The sequence below is a fragment of the Nicotiana attenuata genome, unplaced genomic scaffold, assembly GCF_001879085.1.
Source record: "Nicotiana attenuata strain UT unplaced genomic scaffold, NIATTr2, whole genome shotgun sequence".
NCBI classification, from domain to species: domain Eukaryota; kingdom Viridiplantae; phylum Streptophyta; class Magnoliopsida; order Solanales; family Solanaceae; genus Nicotiana; species Nicotiana attenuata.
This window is the reverse complement of record NW_017672834.1, coordinates 100,682-121,718: the sequence shown is the minus strand read 5'-3', so window position 1 is coordinate 121,718 and position 21,037 is coordinate 100,682. Positions and strand designations below refer to the sequence as shown.

Genomic DNA, 21,037 nt, shown 5'->3' with positions numbered 1-21,037 from the left:
AAATCGAGGTTCTTAATAGGCTCGTTTCAAGCTAATCAGGCTGCGATACATTCCGCATTAGAATTAAAAGTTCTAGGAGAAACTGTGATTAAAATTAATCTATTTTATTTACTCAATTAGATAAAGACATGATTATTTTAAAAAATGTCTACTGATTATAGAATAAATTGAATAGTTGCCTCAGTTGGAAGAAGTTTTTAAATTTATAAAATCTTATTAAAAGATCAACAATATTTCAAGAAAAATTGAACTAAATGAATTGACTGTATCATCAATTGAAAAGAAAACTTCCAGTCTTTTCAGGTGACTTCTAACATGTTTTCAGGTAATATTTATTTTTTATATTGCTTTTAAAAATAAGCAAATTCAATTTGGTTTTCCCACCTTGAATTTGAAGGGGCATGTTAAAAGTAAAGTGTTAATTGCATTCCAGCATCTTAGAAGTTCTCTCATAATGATATATATTTGTCATAAATAAATGTAAAACAACATACAAGCTCTCTCATGGAGCTGGCATTGAAGAGCTTGTCGACATTTAGCAATCAACTGAGGCACGACGTTGATTTAAATCAAAGAACTGTAACGCAAAAAAAAAAAAAAAAAATCGCTACTTCCACTATCTAAAATTTGTATGCCTATATATATATATATATATATATATATATATATATTCTATAAGATACTTTCAAAAAGCACAAAATATTTGTTGTGTCTACAGGAGTCCAAGATGATTGTCGTCTTGATAAAGGACTATATCATGACAAAAGCCACATGAATACAGTGGACCAAATGGTGAGTGCAAGTGCTGCTACTAAGTAAGTCCACATGAATAGTACTGAACATTCTTCTTGTGCTACATCAAATAATTGTGTCATTGTTCCTGCATTTTTGGAACAATATCAGTAAGTCAAACAAAACCATAAACATCAGCTTAATTAGTTTGTTCTATGTTAAATTAAGTAGTAATGACATCTTAAACGTACCGATATTCATGGCCGGAGGGACGGTGTATTGAAGCATTAGCACAAAATGGTAAAGAGGATCTGCTGGTAGGAATCCTAAATTGGCTGCTGCTTTAACAATTCCAATCCCTATCAATGGACTCAATATATACCTTACACTCAGTACTGCTATTATGATCAATGGTTTTACTTGTGCCTTTCTCAATCCTGTCAAATTGGCAAAGCAAAAGTTAAAAGTTTTTTGAAGTTAAAGAATTAAGTAAACCTCAAAGCAAAAAAGGTCTACGAGAGACAATTATCATTTAAGCTATAGGCAAATTCAGAATTGAGAGTCAAAAATGTGATTTTTTTTTTGAAATTTTGTGTGCATAGCTTGAGCCTAAAGTAAGAGGTTCAATTGAAGCCATAGATCCGCCCTAGATTCGCTTGTGACCACATTTACTTTGACACCATTGAGTGAATAAGAAATTAGGATATCTTTTACCTTGGGTGAGGTTGCCTCCGAGTATAAGGGTAATGCAAGGAATGGTTCCATCTCTGATAAGGTAAAAAATCAATATGTCATTTTGACTTGAGAAAAGAGGAAAACAGTTTTGAAAGAAAGAGGTTGAATACAAAATTACAATCTTATTTTGAGTGGAATGAGATCATAGGAGGAAAAAATTATAGTATTAATTTTATCCAATTTGATAACAAGAGTTGGGAAATATAGTACATACCCAAGTAATTTGACAGAATCTTGAATAACTCTAAGGGGAGCAGCATCCCCAATCACCAGGTTTTTCAGCCATGTTACAGACCCAAACAGAAATCCTACAATCTGAATTTACCCAAAAAAAGAAGAAGGAAAAACCCAAAGTTAAGTAAGAATAGTGTTTAATTACATCTTTCTGAAAACCCCAAGTCAAAAATCAGAAATACAGAGTATATATAAAGCAGAACTTACAGCTCCAAGAGTTGGAGGTGCAGTTAGCTCTTCCAAGAAAGTGTGTAACACCCCTACTATTTTGCTCCATGTCCATACTTTCTTTGGCTCCATCTCTGCTTCTTTACATGCTTTCTGCTAGTTATATTCATCGTTCGATTAGACATCTAATTATTATGACTTGTTAGAGAGTAGACAAGCAAAGGTGTATATATATATATATATATGTAGCTTACTGTTTGATTTTCAGTGGATTTTGTCACACTAACAGGAAGATGATCTTGAGCATTATTATCAAGAAGGTAAGACTTTTCATTTGTATCTAAATCCTTGTTTGGTTCCTTAAATGCTTCTTCCTCTGCTGCTTTTAGTGCTTTAAATTTCAAGGACGAACTTCGTATTAGCTGATAAGTGTATGTCCATATGTAGAAACCACCAAGCTACAAAATCAAGAAAATTTGGCGTTGATATATGGAACATAATTTCAACGCTTAAAATATAACTAAGGTATAACAAACTTACTGCCATGGAAAAAGAGGCATAGGATAATCCAACAGAAGCACAAACTCTATGATCACCAAATGGACTACCATCTTCTTTGCAAATTGCAGGAATGACAATCAATAGAAGATTTCCCAAGTTTCCTGTTTGTCAAAATAATATTAGAAACTTTTACAATGTGGAGGGGTTTTGTGGGGGTGAGGTGTGAAGCTACATGTCTTAAAGAAACACCCTTCGTCAAAAAAATTATACTGATATATAGGTAAAATATTAGGTTTTAGAGGTATATAACATCTACTGAATACCCTTAGTCGGGAAGTACCTGAGGAGCAAGTAGCAATTATGAGACCTTCTAAATGAGGTTTTGGTTTCAATATTTTCACAGCTATCCATCCAAAAATCCCTCCAAATAGAAAAGTTAGCCCAACATTTACAGGCATAAACCACCTGTGGAGACCATAATTAGTAAGATTAGTGTATCGTGATAAATTAATATGATTTGGTATAAATTACGAGTGCGAGTAAATTTGTTTCTTTCTTTAAGGGTTTGTTGACCATGGTCAAAGCTTGAAAACTGTTGGTTGATTAAACAATTATCAAAAAAATGTTTATGAAAAAGCATATTATATTAATGTGGTACCATGAGATGATATCTTGAAAGGTGACACTCTCTGCCAAACTTGCGAACGTTAGAGAAGGTGTAAATGTCACGAACACTATCTGCAGCGATACGTTTTATAATATTAATAATTCAAGTTAAAACGTTGATAAAATTCCAACAAGTTAGGAGATGGGAAAGAAAAAAACAAATATATCCAATCATGCAGTAGGAGACAATGCATTTCCTATCTTTTTTTCTTCTTTTTGTCAAAAAGAAACTAATATTATTACTACTACAATAATTTTCTATATATTTGTTTAAAGTTATACTTAAACCGAACTAACTTATTTACACTAACAACAACAACGAAAAGAAGCCTAGTAATTTCTCAAAAGTGGGGTCTGGGGAGAGTAAGATGTACGCAGCCTTACACCTACCCTGGAGGGCAGAGAGGTTGTTTCTAATAGACCCTCGGCTGAAGAACGGATAACAAAAGAAAAGGTAATTACAACAAGTAGGAATAACAACAAAATAAAATACGCTCGAATCCTAAAAAGCAGTTAAACTCTAGGTAGTAATAGCAATCTATGAATAACAGGATGTCATACTAATGCTAGCGAAGTACTGAGTAAGACAAAGGAGAAACACTCAACTACCTACTAGCCTTCTTTTACGTTTTGTCAGTGTATAAATGTTAAACTCTTACAATATGAACGTCGAAAAATATCTTCTTAAAAGTAGAAAGATAACTTACTTTGTTAAGGGACTTGCGGGCATCAGCAGGAAGTAACTTGAGATAATCAGTAGCCATTACAGCACCTAATACACTTATTATAAGAACCTGCAGTATTGGCATGGATGCCACCTCTAATAATGTCCAGAAACCCATCTTTTCTTTTTCTTCTTTTGCAAAAATTTGTAGCTAAAGAATGTTTATGAATGTAGAATTAGATTGCTGTCTGATCTCTTCTGCTTTTCTAGTTGCAAATGCCTAATTTTTGAGTTTCACAAAACTGGTTTTAGTATTTTATAACGTATGAATGTCTCTAACTAACGGCTCAAATACAAAATAGGACGAAATCCTGCAAGTACCAGAAACAAAAAACAAAATGTTAGTTCGTGCAATGGTATATATTATAAATAAATAAGCCAAAAAAAATAAAAGATTAATAATGAAGTTAGAAAAGTACAGTCCTATGGCTTTTGACTTTTGTCATCTATTTATGTAAGCATAGGAAAGAACCAGGAAACTACATTTCCTTGTCATGACATGGGCTTTGGGTTTAAACACATTTCCACATATATAATTAATCAATCCGTTTCCATGCATAAATCACCATCAATAAACTAAATTTGAGCACTTCTAATTTACCTTTCAGCTCAGAGGTGGATTTAGGATTTAAATTATATGGGTTCAATTTTCAAGGTTTTTAACACTGAACCCATTATATTGTTAAAATTAAGGGTTCATATCTATTATTTTTAAAATTTTAATAAATTTTTACTCCGCGTCGAAAGTTATGGGTTGAATTGAACCCGGCTAATCAACCCTACATTCGCCCCCGTTTCAGCTGTTAATTCTTTGACAAATAAAGTACAAATACAAGTGTTAGCAATAGAAACATATAAAACAAATTAGCTGTAGGATTAAGGCAATGATACAGAAGAGAAGCAAAATCAAACACCAAAACCATTGAGCAGCCAAATGCAAAATCATCATTTGAAAGAAAGTATTGGAGGTGTGGCTCCATAATAACCATACGAGTTTGTCTCCCAACTCCTACAGGACCATGCACGCCAACCTCTATTTTTTTTTTTCATTTTTTTTTTTCAAATTCATGATAAGACTCTAAACCAAGTTTCGGCAGAGACAGTCTGATGGTATAATAATAATAATAATAAAAATAAAGGGTGTGAGATAAAAGTGTAGTTGGTACGACGAAAGTTATTTTGTTCTTGGGAATTTGGTTGAGTAGACTAAATTTTATTTTGGGAAAGATAAAGTATACTACTAAAGATTAAAAATAATTTTAGAAAATTGGAAATTACTTTTTGATGAAACTTTTAAATTTAAAGAATAATAATAATGTCCAAGTGTTAGATTGAATAAGTAATATGAAATTAAAAGTCAAGAGGAAAATCACTTCCCCTCTAAATTAGGAGAATCATTTCTCCTTTTGATGAAGAAATGTTTAAACCTTTTGTGATAACAACGCTCGATCATACCAAATACATAGTATTTTATTAATTTGAGTCCAATGCATGTTTTCTCAAACATCGAATTGAGTTAAATTTTTTGGGGAAACTCATTATCTTTTTGTTTTCTGGGTGTATTAACTTGAAAAAAATATCATGTAATTAACGTGTTTGTGCCCCTCAAAGCTTTAATTAACTCTCCCCAATTAATTTTGTATAATTAGAATTTAGAAGAAGAAACATGTATAAACCATCTTTACCTCAGATATATGCTTATTGGTTTAACTCAAGGAACCTTTTCATTACCAAAATGTCAGGTTAATTTGTGACAAGTAATCTTCTTCGTTTGTTGCCACCCGAAATTGGTTATTTCTACTTTTAGACAAAACATTTCCACCTCAAGAATAAATTAAGACAAAAAATAATAATAATGATTATAAGTATATTTCTCAGCTCATGTTCTTGCACAAGGAGGACCCAGAAGACAAAAGAAGAAAAATTCAGTTAATCCTTACAGAAATTTTAATATTCTGTTTTTTTTTTTTTTCATGCATAAATCATAAAATTCTGTTAATGCTAGCCATCTTTCGTTTTTAATAGCCAAAACAGAATACAAAAGAAAGAATTCTAACTGCAGCAACAAGAAATAACATCCATGCATCTTAATTTTAAATTTGAAAAAAAATTCCAAATCAGCCCCCCAAAAAAGATGAAATAAGAAAAGAGAAGAAAAGGTAGCAGGAAACATAAGAAACGAACCTGGAATTATATATATCCAATTTATGTTTTTTTGACAAAATTGAATCTTGAAAATCCGACGGCCGAGAAAGAAAAAAAAGCGTCGACGTCGTCGGAGAAAGAAGGAAGAGTTGGATATTTTGAAATATAGAAGAATGGAAAAAATGTAATACAACTCCAATTGTAGCGGACCTTCTTATATATATGGCTGGTGATACTTGTTGTAATACGTAATCCGTGACAACTTTACATACTTAGTAAGTAATTATTAGTTTAATTTTTTAATTTTATTTCTTGCAATTGATACAGCTAGCTCTCGAGTATAAATAATTACTTCATGACTGATATGGTCCGTGTTGGACTCAAACTCTACGTACATGAACGGAAAAATGGGTTGGCATCGAACATTTTGATTAATGACTGGCTATTGATCTAGGACCATTTTTGAGGACAAAAGTGCAAGTCGACCTGGAAAAGGATTATAGTAATTTAATTTAATTTGTAGTAACGGTATGATATAAGGGTGCTGACTCTACAATGATATGTAATTTTGTTGAATGCAAATCCAAATTGGTTGCTGATAAGTTATTTTTTAAGTTAGTTTACATTTTTGGCACACAAGGAAAAGAGGAGAAATTCCTATTAGATTTTAAAAGGTTAATCATAATCGAAAAGTCGTGAACATTCTAAATTGGTGGCGTTACATCAGCTAATTGCCTCCTTTGTCCCTCTCGGACAAGTAGATATATATGACTACGTAATAATAATATGATTATCATTTATCTGGTTCACCTGTTAAAAAAGAAAAGAGGTTAATCAATGATAAGATAGGTTTTACATTACCACGGGGAGTTGTGGGTGCTTAAAGGGAAAAGACATTGGTAGTCCCTAAAATATGCCTATAGGAGTATTTTTGTCCCTTATACCACTAAATATTAAATATCCCTTATTTTTTTAGAAGTGGACAGCTATGGTCTAACCCTTAACAGGGTTTATAAAACTAACGGAAAAAGCTTCAAAAAGTGTTAAAATTAATGCTGTTAAATATTCTGTTAGTTTCCCATTTCTCATTTTTCTGCTTCATTCACTCGCTCTCCTACCCATCAGACCTTCTTTCTCCTGAAATCCATAATCGAACTCCACCCCTTTTCTCCCAAAATTCTTAGAAATTCAACTCGACGCTCTCTAATTTAGAAACTATGAGCCCTAGAAGAATAAATCAAAGAATCGAAGTTCATGGAATCAAAAGAATCGAAGTTCGGCGGAAGGAAAATCGAAAAATAAGCGATGTTGTATAACCATCTAGGAGTTCGTTAAAGCGATGCAGTGTTTACTGCATCTTCTTGCAATATGTTACCAATTCGTGTGATTTGCTCGTAACGAAGTAATTGAAATTGAAGCTTTTGAAGCTATCGTTCCGTACTAGTTTGTAGCTCTATGCTTTGAGGCTTTTTTTAAGAATTCAAACCTTCTGCTTCATGACCTTGTGGTAAAAAAGAGGTGGAAAATATATAATCTCTCTCACATATCTGATTATTTTAGTTTGAATTGGTCTATTACAATATAATTTCCTGCATAAGTTTTTTAGCTGATACTAACTTAAGGAACTGTACCTAACTCCATATAGGTATATTCACTGATTAATTCCTTTATTTTCTTCTAAAAATATGGGTACATTAATATACATATGCACAAAGCCAGCTTCGAAATTTAAAGACGGAGAGTGCATTTTTTTCCTAATGTTTATGTACACATAGATTGAGAAACAGTAGAAAAGTGAAAACTCTGCTCTAACTGTGTGTGTGAAGCTTCATGCATTCATTAAGAAACTAAAGAACTTTTTTTATGTTTATAACAAACACATTCAAATGTGTGTTCCTGAACCTTGAAAAGGGTATTTGATTCTGTAATTTTTTATCTTTTTTGGTTACAAAGTTGGTGAATAATCTTGCATTGGAAGCAGAGGATTTCAATGGTGCAGTCTGAGTTTACAAGGTCATGAAGTGATGGGATACTAACAGAATATTTAACAGCGCTATTTTTAACACTATTTGAAGCTTTTTCCGTTAGTTTTATAAACACTGTTAAGGGTTAGATCATAATTGTCCACTTTTATAAAGATAAGGGATATTTTATATTTAGTGGTATAGGTAAGGGACAAAAATACTCCAATGAGCATATTTTAGGGACTACCGAAGTCTTTTCCTCTGGGTGCTTAAGCACCCATTAACTTTGACCATATTAATAAATTTATATAGGCAACTGTACAAATATTTAGATAAATATTGAGTGAGCACCTACAAGTAAATTCATTTTTCCTCTTCTTTTGAAGTTTTTATCGACGAGCACCCATAACTTTAAAATCCTGGATCCGCCACTGCACGTGTCTATACGTCTACATGTTCTCAGCAAAACATTGTTTGTGTAAATGGATTTAATTTATATTATAATTATAATGTATTGTAACAAATTATTTTGTATATATTTTTAAGTTACTATTGTATTATTACTCCATGAACAATTGTCAGTAATTATATTATTTTAGGTGAACTAATAGTAAAACAAATTATACTTTACGTTGTTAACGGATGTGAATGTGCTGAATGTGGAAGTGTACAAGCAAAGAAGCCATCGTCGGAATTAAATAAAATTTGTCAAACAGAAATTTACGAGGCATCTGATTTGACTTGAATCTACCCAACAATTTGGCATGTGAATATCATTATCAGTAATTGATTCTAGAAAAGAAAACAAAACGAGAAGAATTTGAGTTACATCCCACACATGAAGCAGCTAGCGTGCATCTCATGAATAAATTGCTTTATTTTTGGACTATATGGTATCTTATGTAATTCTCTCATAGTAGTATGATATTATTGTTATTGTTCTAAAGCTTGTATGGGTCCAAATTTGGATAACCACGACTACGACCACAGACGAGCACGATCAACGACGAGGTCCTCACAACTTAACATGACTCCGATACGAGGTGCTAAGGAGGTTCCTTGGAGGGGGCCCAGGAATATGTTTTGTAGGACCCAGAAGGGGTTCGTCCCTTCTATATAATGGGGGGAATAACTTTGTAAAGGAGGACTTCTTTTCTTTTCTCTCTCTCAGTAACATCTCTAAAATATAGCAACAATTGTAATACTTTCCGATAAGCATTTTCTAACATCCAATCACAGATCTTCATGAGATTAAACAATTTTCGTGTGCTCATTGCCTATCTTCTTTCGTTCTAAGTGATTATTATTCTTTGCTAAGATTTACCCTTTCATTTTCATTGATTGATTTGTTCAAAAAGGTTGTGATATCTTTTGATCCAAACAATTTGGCGCCGTCTGTGGGGATTTCTATAGCCAAGATTTTAGTTTCGCCTAGATCACCGAAAGAAGTAAACACCTATTCTCAACCTCGCAAAGTTCAGCAATGGCAGGAAAGGGAGAGACAAGATCGAAGGCGATAGTAGACGTCACGAACAACCTGCTAGGCTCCATCAACGAAGCCGGCAGGGAAAACGATGAAAGCGTAACGCCAAGTGTTATACTCGAGGGAAATATCGTGTCCACCCCTCATGAAAGCGTGGTTATCTCACGCGAGAAGGAAACCTCAACGTCCGCAGCAGGAGAAGAACCACCAGCTGTGAATAGACTATTAGAGGAATGGCTGACAAACACCTTGAGCAGCATACTGGACAAACCCACTCGAAGGAATATCGGAGGCTCAATACACGCAGCAACCGCAGCTGTCGCCGATGAGCCGTAAACTCCAATCGCCGGTAACACTCATATTGTCGTTGATGCAGATAATGATGCAATCGCGGCCATTCTAAAGAAAATGGAAGATATGGAGAACGAGAACAAAACACTCCGTGATCAGATGAAAGAACATCAGGAAAGAGTCGATAAAATACCGGGCGCTCCGAAGTTGCTACCGAAACGCGATGCAGGCCGATTCGTCGAGCAGCCGTATAGTAAAGGAGCAGCCCCCCCCACTATCCCGAAAACATTCAAAATGCCATTGAAAATATACGATGGCACCACGGATCCGAAGGATCACCTGATTCACTATGTCACCGCGGTAAAAGACAACGATCTGTCGAAAGAACAAGTTCCCTCGGTACTGTTGAAAAAATTCGGCGAAACTCTGACAGGGGGAGCGCTGACATGGTACTCCCAACTACCAGCGAGGTCAATATCAACATTCGAAGAAATGGCAGATAAGTTCGTAACCGCCCACGCGGGAGTAAAAAAGGCGGAAGCCAAAGTAAATGACATCTTCGCCGTCAGACAAATGATGGGCGAGGGACTTCGAGACTTCCTAGCCAGATTTAACAGGGTAAGAATGGGCCTATCCAACGTTTCGGAGGGAATGGCGGTGGCAGCCTTCCAGAATGGGTTAAACAGAAGCGGGTCGAAAGCAACAAAAAAATTGTTGAGCAGGATCATGAAATACCCTCCCACTACATGGGAAGAAATCCATAACGCCTATTGTGCCGAAGTAAGAGCGGATGAGGAAGACTTGAATGGACCACCCAGACCGAAGCAAGGAGGGAGCGCCGTAACGACGGGCGGAGGGATCAACTATCCCTTTTCAATCGAGAAAGGCATCAGCCTTACATTCGGGCGTCCATCCCACCACCACCACTACAAGCAGATGTCATGCCCCGACATACCGGGCCACACAAAAACGAAAGAGGTATGCCTCCATTGCTTTCCGCTCATAACTTTTGCGTTTCTCCTTCAGAAATAGTATATGCACTGGAAAAGCTTGGCACAAAGGTGCAGTGGTCGCAAAAGATGAGGTCGGACCCGAGCACCCGGAGATCGAACATTCTGTGTGAATTCCACCAGGAAAGGGGACACAAAACCGAAGACTGCATAGGTCTGCAGCAAGAAGTAGTAAGAATGTTAAACCAGGGGCACATGAAAGAACTACTGAGCGACCAAGGACGAACCAACTTCGCTCGAGGTCGCGATCAGGGACCACCGAAGCCAACCTCGCCAGCCCGTATCATACAAATGATCATCGGAGGCGGCGACGATGAAGCAATCAACCATGTGAAATTCACCACCATACATAAACTCAAGCAGACAATCGCCCATGAACGGTATGACGACTTCGAAGATAGTATCATCTTCGATAAGTCGGATGCCAATGGTTTGTCTTTCCCTCACTATGATGCTTTAATTATAACCTTACGTATTGCTGATACTGATGTGAAAAGAATAATGGTTGACGACGGGAGCGGCGCGTGTATTATCCATCCCAGAGTCGTCTCACAGATGAGATTCGAGGATAAGATAATACCTCGTTGCATAACACTAACGGGTTTTAACGATGCAGTGGAATGGACCTCGGGAGAAATAATGTTGCCCGTTCTGGCAGGAGGGGTCACCCTAGAAATGACGTTTCACGTCATGAACCAAGAAACAGCCTGCAACGCTATCATAGGGCGTCCGTGGATACATGCCATGCGAGCCGTCCCGTCTAGTTTCTATCAAGTAATCAAATTTCCTACCCCATGGGGGATATTTAGCATCCGAGGCGAGCAACGCACCGCCCAAGAATACTACCGCATCGCCTAGGATTGCACACACACCAAACAACTTCAAGGGGCAAGTGCAGAAGCATAGCAATCAGCCATGTCGGGAACCAAACCCGACGTACAAATAGAGGCCATCAAAGACCCGTATGTTGTAGAAGCCTGCAAGGCTACCGTAGAAGACCTCGACCCCATCCAACTGGACAACACCGACGGCACAATAAAGGCCTACATCGGACACAACCTCTCAGAACCAGGTAAATATCATGAGTTCTTAACTAACAATGCCGATTTGTTTTCCTTTTCCCATTCAGATATGCCAGGAATCCCGAGGGATATCGCCACACACAAGCTGAATGTCGATCCTCTGTACCCGCCGGTGCGACAAATGAGGAGAAAATTTAATGCCGCCATCAATGAGGCGATTAGCGAAGAGGTTGATAAATTACTCGCTAATGGTTCCATCCGAGGGTCGAAATATCCCCAATGGGTCGCCAATGTGGTCATGGTCAAAAAGAAAAACGGGAAATGGCGGATGTGTGTCGACTTCACCGACCTGAACAAAGCATGCCCTAAAGATTCATTTCCGCTACCACACATCGACCAGCTCATCGATGTGACGACGGGACACGAACTACTAAGCTTCTTGGATGCCTACTCTGGTTACAACCAAATTCTAATGGCCGAAGAAGACCAAGAAAAGACCACTTTCATCACTCAACGAGGAACGTACTGCTACAAAGTAATGCCGTTCGGACTCAAGAACGCAGGGGCGACGTATCAAAGATTAGTCACCAAAATGTTCAAAGAACAACTCGGTAAGACCACGGAAGTCTACATCGATGACATGCTAGTAAAATCAAAAAAGAAAGAGGATCACATTGGTCATCTGAAGGAAGCCTTCGAGATTCTGAGGCAATATGGGATGAAATTGAATCCCGAAAAATGCGCCTTCTGTGTAACTTCGGGAAAATTCCTTGGTTTTCTGGTGTCGCAAAGGGGTATCGAGGTCAACCCGGATCAGATCAGAGCCATCGAAGGATTACCGGAGACGTTGACCAGCAAGAAGCAGGTGCAGAAATTAATAGGACGAATAGCCGCCCTATCGAGGTTCATTTCACGATCATGAGACATATGCCATAAATTCTTCAATGTGCTAAGAAAAGAGCACGGATTGCAGTGGAATGCAGAATGCGTCGACGCCCTGAGAAAGCTGAAAGCGTACCTATCCTCGCCACCACTACTCGTCAAGGCAGACCCAGGTGAATGCCTACTAGTATACCTGGCAGTCTCCGAAGTCGCGGTAAGTGCAGTCTTGATCCGCGAAAACAAAGGTACGCAATCTCCGATTTACTATATCAGCAAAACCTTAATTGATGCCGAAACAAGGTACCCACACCTTGAGAAACTAGCTTTGGCACTAGTCGTAGCTTCACGAAAGCTTAGACCATATTTTCAATGTCATCCCATAAAAGTGGTGACAACCTTCCCCCTCAGGGGCATCCTACACAAACCCGAATTATCGGGAAGATTGGCCAAATGAGCCATAGAATTAAGCGAGCACGACATAACATACCAACCGCGAACTGCCATTAAGTCGCAGGTACTCGCCGACTTCGTTGCTGATTTCAGCGCGGAAATACTGCCTGAAGTAGAGCAGGAGGCGCTCCGCGCTTCCGCACATTTCGACCTCTGGGTCCTCTACACCGACGACACATCTAATGCATCAGGATCGGGACTGGGACTCGTCCTCGAGGTTCCTACGAGCAAAGTAATTCGCCAAGCCATACGATGCCCCGAGATGACTAACAACGAGGCCGAGTATGAAGCTGTGATTGCAGGATTGAAATTATCCCTCAAATATGGTGCTCGACGACTCATCCTCCATTGCGACTCTCAACTCGTAGTGAACCAAGTCACTGGGACTTTCCAAATCAAAGAACAAAGACTACAAAAGTACCAGTCAGAAATTCACAAACTGCTGCCAGAATTCGATGAATGCCGCCTCGACCAAATACCCAGGGCACAAAATATCGAAGCAGATGGCCTCGCCAAGCTAGCAGCCGCAACCAAAAATATCAACAAGGAAAACGTGGTCACCCTTCTACATTCCGCCATAGACCAAGTCGAGGTACATTCTGTAAACCTAACCTGGGACTGGCGCAACCGTCTCGTAACATATTTGCAGGATGGAACGCTCCCACAAGATAAGAAAGAAGCCAAAAAGCTTCGAATATAGGCAGCTAGATACAGTCTCGAAAACGCGCGTAATGATGACGAAAAGGCAGATGACGTCATTTCATGATGAGACACAGCGCCGATACCTTGCTGAGCACGTTGACCCCCCGCAGTTGACCAGGATGTGGAACTTCATGAAACCAAATTTCTCCGCGAAGAGCAAACGGTGTCCGCTTATCGAGGACGCATCGAATTGCGACCTCTACCAGCGGAGGGACTAACTGTAAGGGTCCAAATTTGGATAACCACGACCACGATCACAGACGAGCACGACCAACGGCGAGGTCCTCACAGCTTAACATGACTCCGATACGAGGTGCTAAGGAGGTTCCTTGGAGGGGGCCCAGGAATTGTTTTGTAGGACCCAGAAGGCGTTCGTCCCTTCTATATAATGGGGGGAATAACTTTGTAAAGGGGGGCTTCTTTTTCTTTTTTCTCTCTCTCAGTAACATCTCTAAGATATAGCAACAATTGTAATACTTTCAGATAAGCATTTTCTAACATCCAATCACAGATCTTCATGAGATTAAACAATTTTCGCGTGTTCATTGCCTATCTTCTTTCGTTCTAAGTGATTATTATTCTTTGCTATGATTTACCCTTTCATTTTCATTGATTGATTTGTTCAAAAAGGTTGTGATATCTTTTGATCCAAACAAAGCTGACTATAGAATGACACGTAATTGAGTTGAATAAATATAAGTTAAATCCAAATTGGCTGCTGGCAAGTTGTGTGTTCTTCTTGAGTTGTTTTGCATTTTTTTAGCACAGATTTACTAGGAAGAAGAGGCGAAATCTAATTAGAATTTATTCTTTTTCAAAAGGATAACTATAATGATAAGTATTCAACAATCCAAATTAGTGATCACCTTACAACTACATTGCTTCCTTTTTCCTTTTTGGGAAGACGTACTTGACTTGAAAAGAGAGGAAAACTATTCCAAATTAAGATATGGCTTTTGAAGGTGAAGAGTTACCACAGAAAAATTGTTGTTAATGTTGGACAGTATAGAGGTACTGGGTGCTGGTTGTTCTATTCGGGAATTTCAGAATCTATGTTTATTTTTAATTTCCCAAAGTATTTTGATTACTAGGCTCTTCCTCGTCTCTGGGTGTCTGGATATTCACCGTAAACTTTTTCTTGCTTGAACCTTGCCCTTCACTTTTAACCTATGCCATCCTAAGGTGATGTCAATTGATGTGTCTTACCAATATTTAAGAATGATACATGATAGACTGGAATCGAAAAAATTGGGTGCATTGACTTATTGGTGATGAGAAAGATATCAATCTTTCTTTTTATTAACGGAAAATGGTTCAAAATGCCCCTAAACTATTGGAAAAAGTTTAAAAATATCCTTCATCCACCTATTGGGCTAAAAATACCCCTCCATCCACCTTTTTGGTTCACTTATGCCCTTTGACCGTTAGGTCAATGCTGAATTAAAAGTAATTATTATTCTTTTTGTAAAACTTAAATTTTTTAAACTAATGCACCAGTAGTCCACTAATTTAGCAACGTCTTCTTCATCTTTTTTTTTTTCCAGTTTTTACAAACAAAAAAAATCATTTTTTCAGTTTTTTAAAGCATTTTGTTTGTAAAAACTGATTTTTTTTTTGTAAAAATAGGAAAAAAAATGTTTTTAATAAAATATTTTCGTTTTTTGAAAACTAAAAAAAATAGTTTCAACAAAATATTTTTGTTTTTGAAAAATATTTTTTTTCCTGTTGTAGACAATAAATTTGGTTCGAGAAAATAAAATCAAGACATAAAATATCGCAACAATCGTAGTATCTTATTTCGAATATTTGAGTGTTACAATCTCTATGAATCCTCTGATTCTAATGGTAAATAAATTCAAGGGCCTTTGAGCTTGATCTTGAATCTATGTTTGTTGCCACGAGCGATGATCTTGTTCTTGAGCTTGAGCTTGATTGCTTGGACTTGACCTTGATTTGTTCTTCGTTCTTGAACTTAAACTTGATTTCTTCTTCGTTCTTGAACTTGAACTTGATTTCTTCTTCGTTCTTGAGCTTGAACTTGATTGCTTGAAGCTTGAAACTTGTAGAGAAATTTGCGGCGTTTGATCCACGAGCTCTCTCTTGCTTCTTGTTATAACTTCTGGTGTCTTTTCTGAGTTATGAAGACCCCTATTTATAGTTGTGGAAGGGAAGAGTTGTGATAAGAACAAACTCTTTTCGACCAATCAAATTGAAGTGTGACATGGCTGCATTTGATTGGCCAGAACATGTCACTTGCACACGTGGCGCGATTTCATTGGCCTTTTAGTGTGACTGGACATGCCTTGTCATTTTGACACGTGGCATGATCCTATTGGCTCTTCAGTTTGACTTGGCGCGCCACGTCATTTGACACGTGACATCAAACTGGGCCTCTAGGAAGATGACATCTTGGGCTTAATGAAGTGGGCTAATCACTTTAGCCCAATTAAATGGGCTAACCCAATGGATTAAGACTTATTTATTTAATCTATTTATATTGGACTTATATAATTATTCAATTTATATTAGCCCATATATTTATTTGGACCAATATATCTTGAATTTAAAATATAAGTCCAAATTCTTTTATGAATTTAAAATTTATATGCCTACACCTGTTTTTTAAAAAAATAAAAATATTTTTTCTTTAAAAAAAACTGAAAAACGAAAATAAAACGAAATGCTTTTAAAAAAACAGAAAAAAATTATTTTTCAAAAACGAAAAATATTTTGTTGAAATATTTTTTCCAGTTTTTAAAAAAATAAAATATTTTATTAAAAACAATTTTTTTCTGTTTTTACAAATTTTTTTCAGTTTTTACAAAAAAAAATGCTTTAAAAAAATTGAAAAAATGAAAAAAAAATATTTTCTTGTAAAAACAGAAAAAAGATAAATAAGAAGACTTTACTAAATTAGTGGGACTATTGGTGCATTAGTTAAAAATGAAAATATTTTGCAAAATATTTTTTTTAAGTTTTACGAAAAGAATAATAATTATTTTTAATTTAGCATTGACCTAACGGTCAAAGGGCATAAGTGAACCAAACAAGTGATGGAAGGATATTTTTAGCCCGATATGTGGATGAAGGGTATTTTTAAACCTTTTCCAATAGTTTAGGGGCATTTTGAACCCTTTTCCGTTTTATTAATCAAGAGTTACGTACTCCGCGACTGTTCCCAAAAAAGGGGAGTGAGGCAGTGGCGGATCCGGAATTTTCATCAAGAAGTATCAAAATATAAATAAGTAGATACATCGAAAAGTCAAAAAAAATCAACGTATAATAAATATACATAAAATAAAAAAAATAATCTAGCAAAATAGTTCATTTTCAGGCGAAGGCGTGTCGCACCCTTTCGCCGGAAAATTAACTAGTTTGCTAGATAATTTTTTTTATTTTAATGTGTCTCCTCCGGGGGTTGTTATTATTACCAGTACTTGTAAGAACATTCTTGAATAATCCTGGAGCTATTTTGCATGTGCAATTCTACTTTTTATTTATGGATACTAACCCCGACATTGGATTGAAGTACGGGGTTGTAAAATGTCCAGGTGGCAGTACTATGAAAGTGAAAGTGCTGTGAATATACTAGTAGTGTTTATTTGTTGAATAAAAGCTGTACTTCGAGTAGTTAAGGCCGGAATTGATGTGACTGTCATACCTTTAACTTGTGCAAAGCGGTAGTGTTGATTTCATAGGTCCAACGTTATCGTCACCTATGCCGGAGGCGGATTCAAGATTTTAAGAGGATGGGTGCACTATTGTGAAGAGGTACATCTAGAATTTATATTTGAATGGTTTAGCTTTAGTCTCTTACCTTGACCCACTGCACTTTTAAAATTATAGGTTCAAAATTATATTCTTTTTAAATTTTTTAGTAATTTTCACATATATATCTATACTCTGTGCTGAAAACGAGACCGTTCAGAGTAGGATTTGTACTGTTACTTTCACTTGTAGAGATGCATCCAATAATAATTGGACCATAATAGTCTTTAAGCATGTGTTCACGCACATATATTTAAGTAATTTTGAAAAAAATATAATATTGTTATACATGGTGTAAGGAGAAGTATGGGTTCACGTGAACCCATACCCCCTCGACTTGAACACGCCTCTACTTACAGCTTATTGCTTATTTTGTCGATTTTTGACTTGATTTTAACAAGTTCATCTAAAAGTAGAGATTGTTCCGGGAAAAAAGTGAAAATATATTTTGCTATTTCTTTTTTGAGTTCTAAAGTTGTGTTTGTTCGATAATTTTTACAAATAAAATACTCTTTTTTTTCTACAAAATTTTGAAAATCTTTTTAAATTTTTTGAGGAATGACGTGTATGAGGACGACCAAGGATTAGGTGGGGAGCCTTGACTAAGGATAAAACTCAGGAGTTGGATGGGAGGTTATCGGATATGGGAGCCTGGAGGAGTAGTGGGGACGCTGGCGCTATGTGGACGCCGATGGTGAACTATATTAGGGAGGCGGCGAGAGAGGTGCTAGGGGTCTCGAAGGGTTACTCTGGCGGGCACAAAGGCGATTGATGGTAGAATGAAGTGGTCCAAGGTAAAGTGAAAGCGAAGAAGGCGGCGTATCTGAAGTTAGTAGGGAGCACAGGCGAGGATGAGAGGAGAGCGAACAGAGAGAGGTATAAGTAGCTTGGAAGGAGGTGGAGTTGGTGGTCACGGAGGCTAAGACTGCGGCATTTGGTCATCTGTACAAGGAACTAGGGTAAAAGGCGGGGATAAGAAGTTATTTCGACTAGCCAAAGCGAGAGAGATGAAGGCTCGGGATCTAGACCAAGTGAGGTGTATCAAAGATGAGGACGGTAGAGTATTGATGGGAGATGCTCAAATTAAGCAGAGGTTGCATACTTACTTTTATAGACTTTTGAACAAAGAGGGAGATCGGGACATTGTGCTAGGTGAATTGGGGCATTCCGAGAGTCACCAAGACTTTGGGTACTATAGGCGCATTAAGATTGAGGAGGTCATGGGGCTATGCGTAAGATGAGTAGGGGTAGAGCAACTGGACCAGATAAAATTCCCGTAAAATTTTGGAGGTGTGTGGGTAGAGCAGGCATAGAGTGGATGACCGAGCTATTTAATGTTATTTTCAAGATGAAGAGGATGCCGGATGAGTGGAGGTGGAGCAAGGTGGTACACTTTTACAAGAACAAAGGTGATATCCAGAGTTGTAACAACTATATGAGTATTAAGTTACTAAGTCATATCATGAAAGTTTGGGAAAGGGTGGTAGAAGTGAGGGTGAGGAGGACGGTGTCCATATTCGATAACCAGTTTGGGTTCATGCCAGATCGGTCGACTACGGAAGCTATCCATCTGTCACGACCTAATTTAGGATCATGACCGGCACCTAGGAGCAAGTGCCCCCAAGTAAGACTCATTGGTATTTTACAGAAAATCGGACAGAGTTTCCCCTGTTTTGGACTATCCAAAAATTTTTCCTGTCTCAAATCAGCAACCAAACATCCTAATAGCAATTCAAATGACAATGACCTTATCAATTATTCAAAATAAATATGTACCTTTAATAGTCCACCCACCAACAACTACAAATACTACTTTATCTCTAAATTTGATAAGAATGAGTGATACTCAACATAAATCTATAATAACAAAGAATACTCAAGACACTAACACTATGGAGCGACTCTAAGAGTTCAAAGAAAAGACCATAAAAATAAATAAAATCTCCGCCCACGCGAACAAGTGCGAGGTTCACCAAGAACTATCAACTTGTACGCTCTAATTAACGAGATCCTCGCCTACGTCAACTGTTGTCTTTGTAAAAAAATTAGCGGAGAATGAGTCGCTAGGTCAGTGAGTAATAACACTTAACCACAACCATTTTTATTGGGCACAAGTCAGAAAACATGCACGTATATTATGCAGAAAATATTATAAGAATACCCTTTCAGAAACAATACACAATAAACAGTCTCATCATGTGTTTCGCGTAACAAAATCAATTGAAAAATTCGGTAATAAACTCGGTAAGCACTGTCTCATAGCAAACCTTTATATTTGGGAGGTTTCCAAGAAAGGATCATGTAATCAGTATCACTGTGTGGACCCCTTCGTAAAAGGAGTCATATATAACTGTAGGTCCCTATTCGAGAGAAAACTGTAACTGTATGCTAGTTCTACCTTCCCACTATGGAGGGCTATAACTGTAATTGGTAATCTGTAAATACAAGGTGCACCGGGTCTAACGAACCCGCCGTTAGCTACGGGATCCTTCAAAGTCTCCTCCCATTTATACTCTTTCTTGTAAGCAGTAAATACTCGTACAAAAGTATTTTCAAAATAATAAAGGGCATATCATTTCTTATAAAATCTTATAATTTTATTTCGGTAACGTAAATCATGTCTCAAGTAATAGTACGACATGTCTTGTAATAGTGATAATATTTAAATAACTATAACATCTCAAGTAACGGTAAAACATATCTAGTAACAGTGAAAAATTTAGATTAACCGGTAAACATCTCAAGTAAACTATTCGGTACCATATCAAGTAAAAGACTTATCCCACATGCAATTTCAAAGCATCGGTAACACATTTATTTTCAAAATTATATATAAACCATGCAGGTTATGAAAACACAAATTATGGTAAGATTACTACTCACAGTACTCGTGCAGGAATAGCAAACACGTCACCTCGAGCACTTCATTCCACTTCTTTTAACTACCTATTTGTGACAAAATCAATCCATGTATTAACTTCGTGAATTTCCAATGTAACTGGTCTACACCTCCCCCATTTGATAAAAATATTTACCTATTTCATTCCTTTATAATATGAATGTTGATGCTCTGTTAATCACTTCAATATACTAAAATGGATAGGAAACTAATTCTTCTTTCCATGTTTGTCATTAAATTTAGATTTCTAATACAATTTGGAATGGGCAAAGAAGAACTTAGGTTTCTTCGAAAATTAGCAATTTACTCTATTTTATGTAGTGTTTTGCAAGCACTCACAATACCTCCAAAGTAACTACCAGAATATTATTCAATTACTCAGAATAAGAAAATTAATCTTATTCCTCAGTATTTCTTGTATCTAATTCAATTGAAACTCATTAGTTACCAATATCACTATTTAACTCAAACCATAATAAATTAACGATACCCATATCGATGGAGTAATACGATATACCTTGAATTTAGAATTAACAATGGTTGGGATTGATTATATTGAATAAAGTACCTCGAAATCTAGACAATTTGTGGTTGAAAATAACTTTTCTTGCTGCACCAAAGCTTCCACTTAACTCTTCCTTCTCTAATTTGCTCCACAATT

The 21,037-nt window shown here is 36.8% G+C and overlaps 2 protein-coding genes across 3 annotated transcripts; one reads left to right on the top strand and one right to left on the bottom strand.

Annotated features, from left to right (window-relative positions):
• Positions 1-680: 680 nt before the first annotated feature.
• On the bottom strand, positions 681-6,096 carry LOC109214641 (protein PIN-LIKES 7-like). 2 transcript variants are annotated; one of them, XM_019378580.1, is made up of 11 exons: positions 5,945-6,096; positions 3,744-4,071; positions 3,029-3,108; positions 2,711-2,835; positions 2,410-2,531; positions 2,124-2,327; positions 1,909-2,025; positions 1,682-1,782; positions 1,447-1,499; positions 984-1,169; positions 681-880 (listed from the first exon to the last, which is right to left on the bottom strand). In XM_019378580.1, the coding sequence occupies exons 2-11, from the start codon at positions 3,876-3,878 to the stop codon at positions 756-758; spliced, it is 1,248 nt and encodes a 415-aa protein (XP_019234125.1). In that variant the 5' UTR covers positions 3,879-4,071; positions 5,945-6,096; the 3' UTR covers positions 681-755. The 2 variants fall into 2 exon arrangements, with proteins under 2 accessions (XP_019234125.1, XP_019234126.1); XM_019378581.1 differs by having other exon boundaries at positions 1,909-2,022.
• Positions 6,097-9,760: 3,664 nt separating this feature from the next.
• LOC109214638 lies at positions 9,761-11,417 on the top strand. The gene is made up of 3 exons (XM_019378577.1): positions 9,761-10,529; positions 10,670-11,033; positions 11,270-11,417. The coding sequence occupies exons 1-3, from the start codon at positions 9,761-9,763 to the stop codon at positions 11,415-11,417; spliced, it is 1,281 nt and encodes a 426-aa protein (XP_019234122.1).
• Positions 11,418-21,037: the final 9,620 nt, after the last annotated feature.

What these genes read in the sequence shown, in the direction of transcription:
- LOC109214641 (XM_019378580.1), bottom strand. Translation starts at nt 3,878, where the DNA reads ATGGGTTTCTGGACATTATTAGAGGTGGCATCCATGCCAATACTGCAG. An exon ending in CACCTCCAACTCTTGGAGCT is followed by an intron (nt 1,783 to 1,908) that starts GTAAGTTCTGCT and finishes GGGTAAATTCAG; the next exon opens with ATTGTAGGATTTCTGTTTGG. An exon ending in CCCTCCGGCCATGAATATCG is followed by an intron (nt 881 to 983) that starts GTACGTTTAAGA and finishes CCAAAAATGCAG; the next exon opens with GAACAATGACACAATTATTT.
- LOC109214638 (XM_019378577.1), top strand. Translation starts at nt 9,761, where the DNA reads ATGGAAGATATGGAGAACGAGAACAAAACACTCCGTGATCAGATGAAA. An exon ending in TCCCTTTTCAATCGAGAAAG is followed by an intron (nt 10,530 to 10,669) that starts GCATCAGCCTTA and finishes TTTCTCCTTCAG; the next exon opens with AAATAGTATATGCACTGGAA. An exon ending in CAGACAATCGCCCATGAACG is followed by an intron (nt 11,034 to 11,269) that starts GTATGACGACTT and finishes TTAACGATGCAG; the next exon opens with TGGAATGGACCTCGGGAGAA.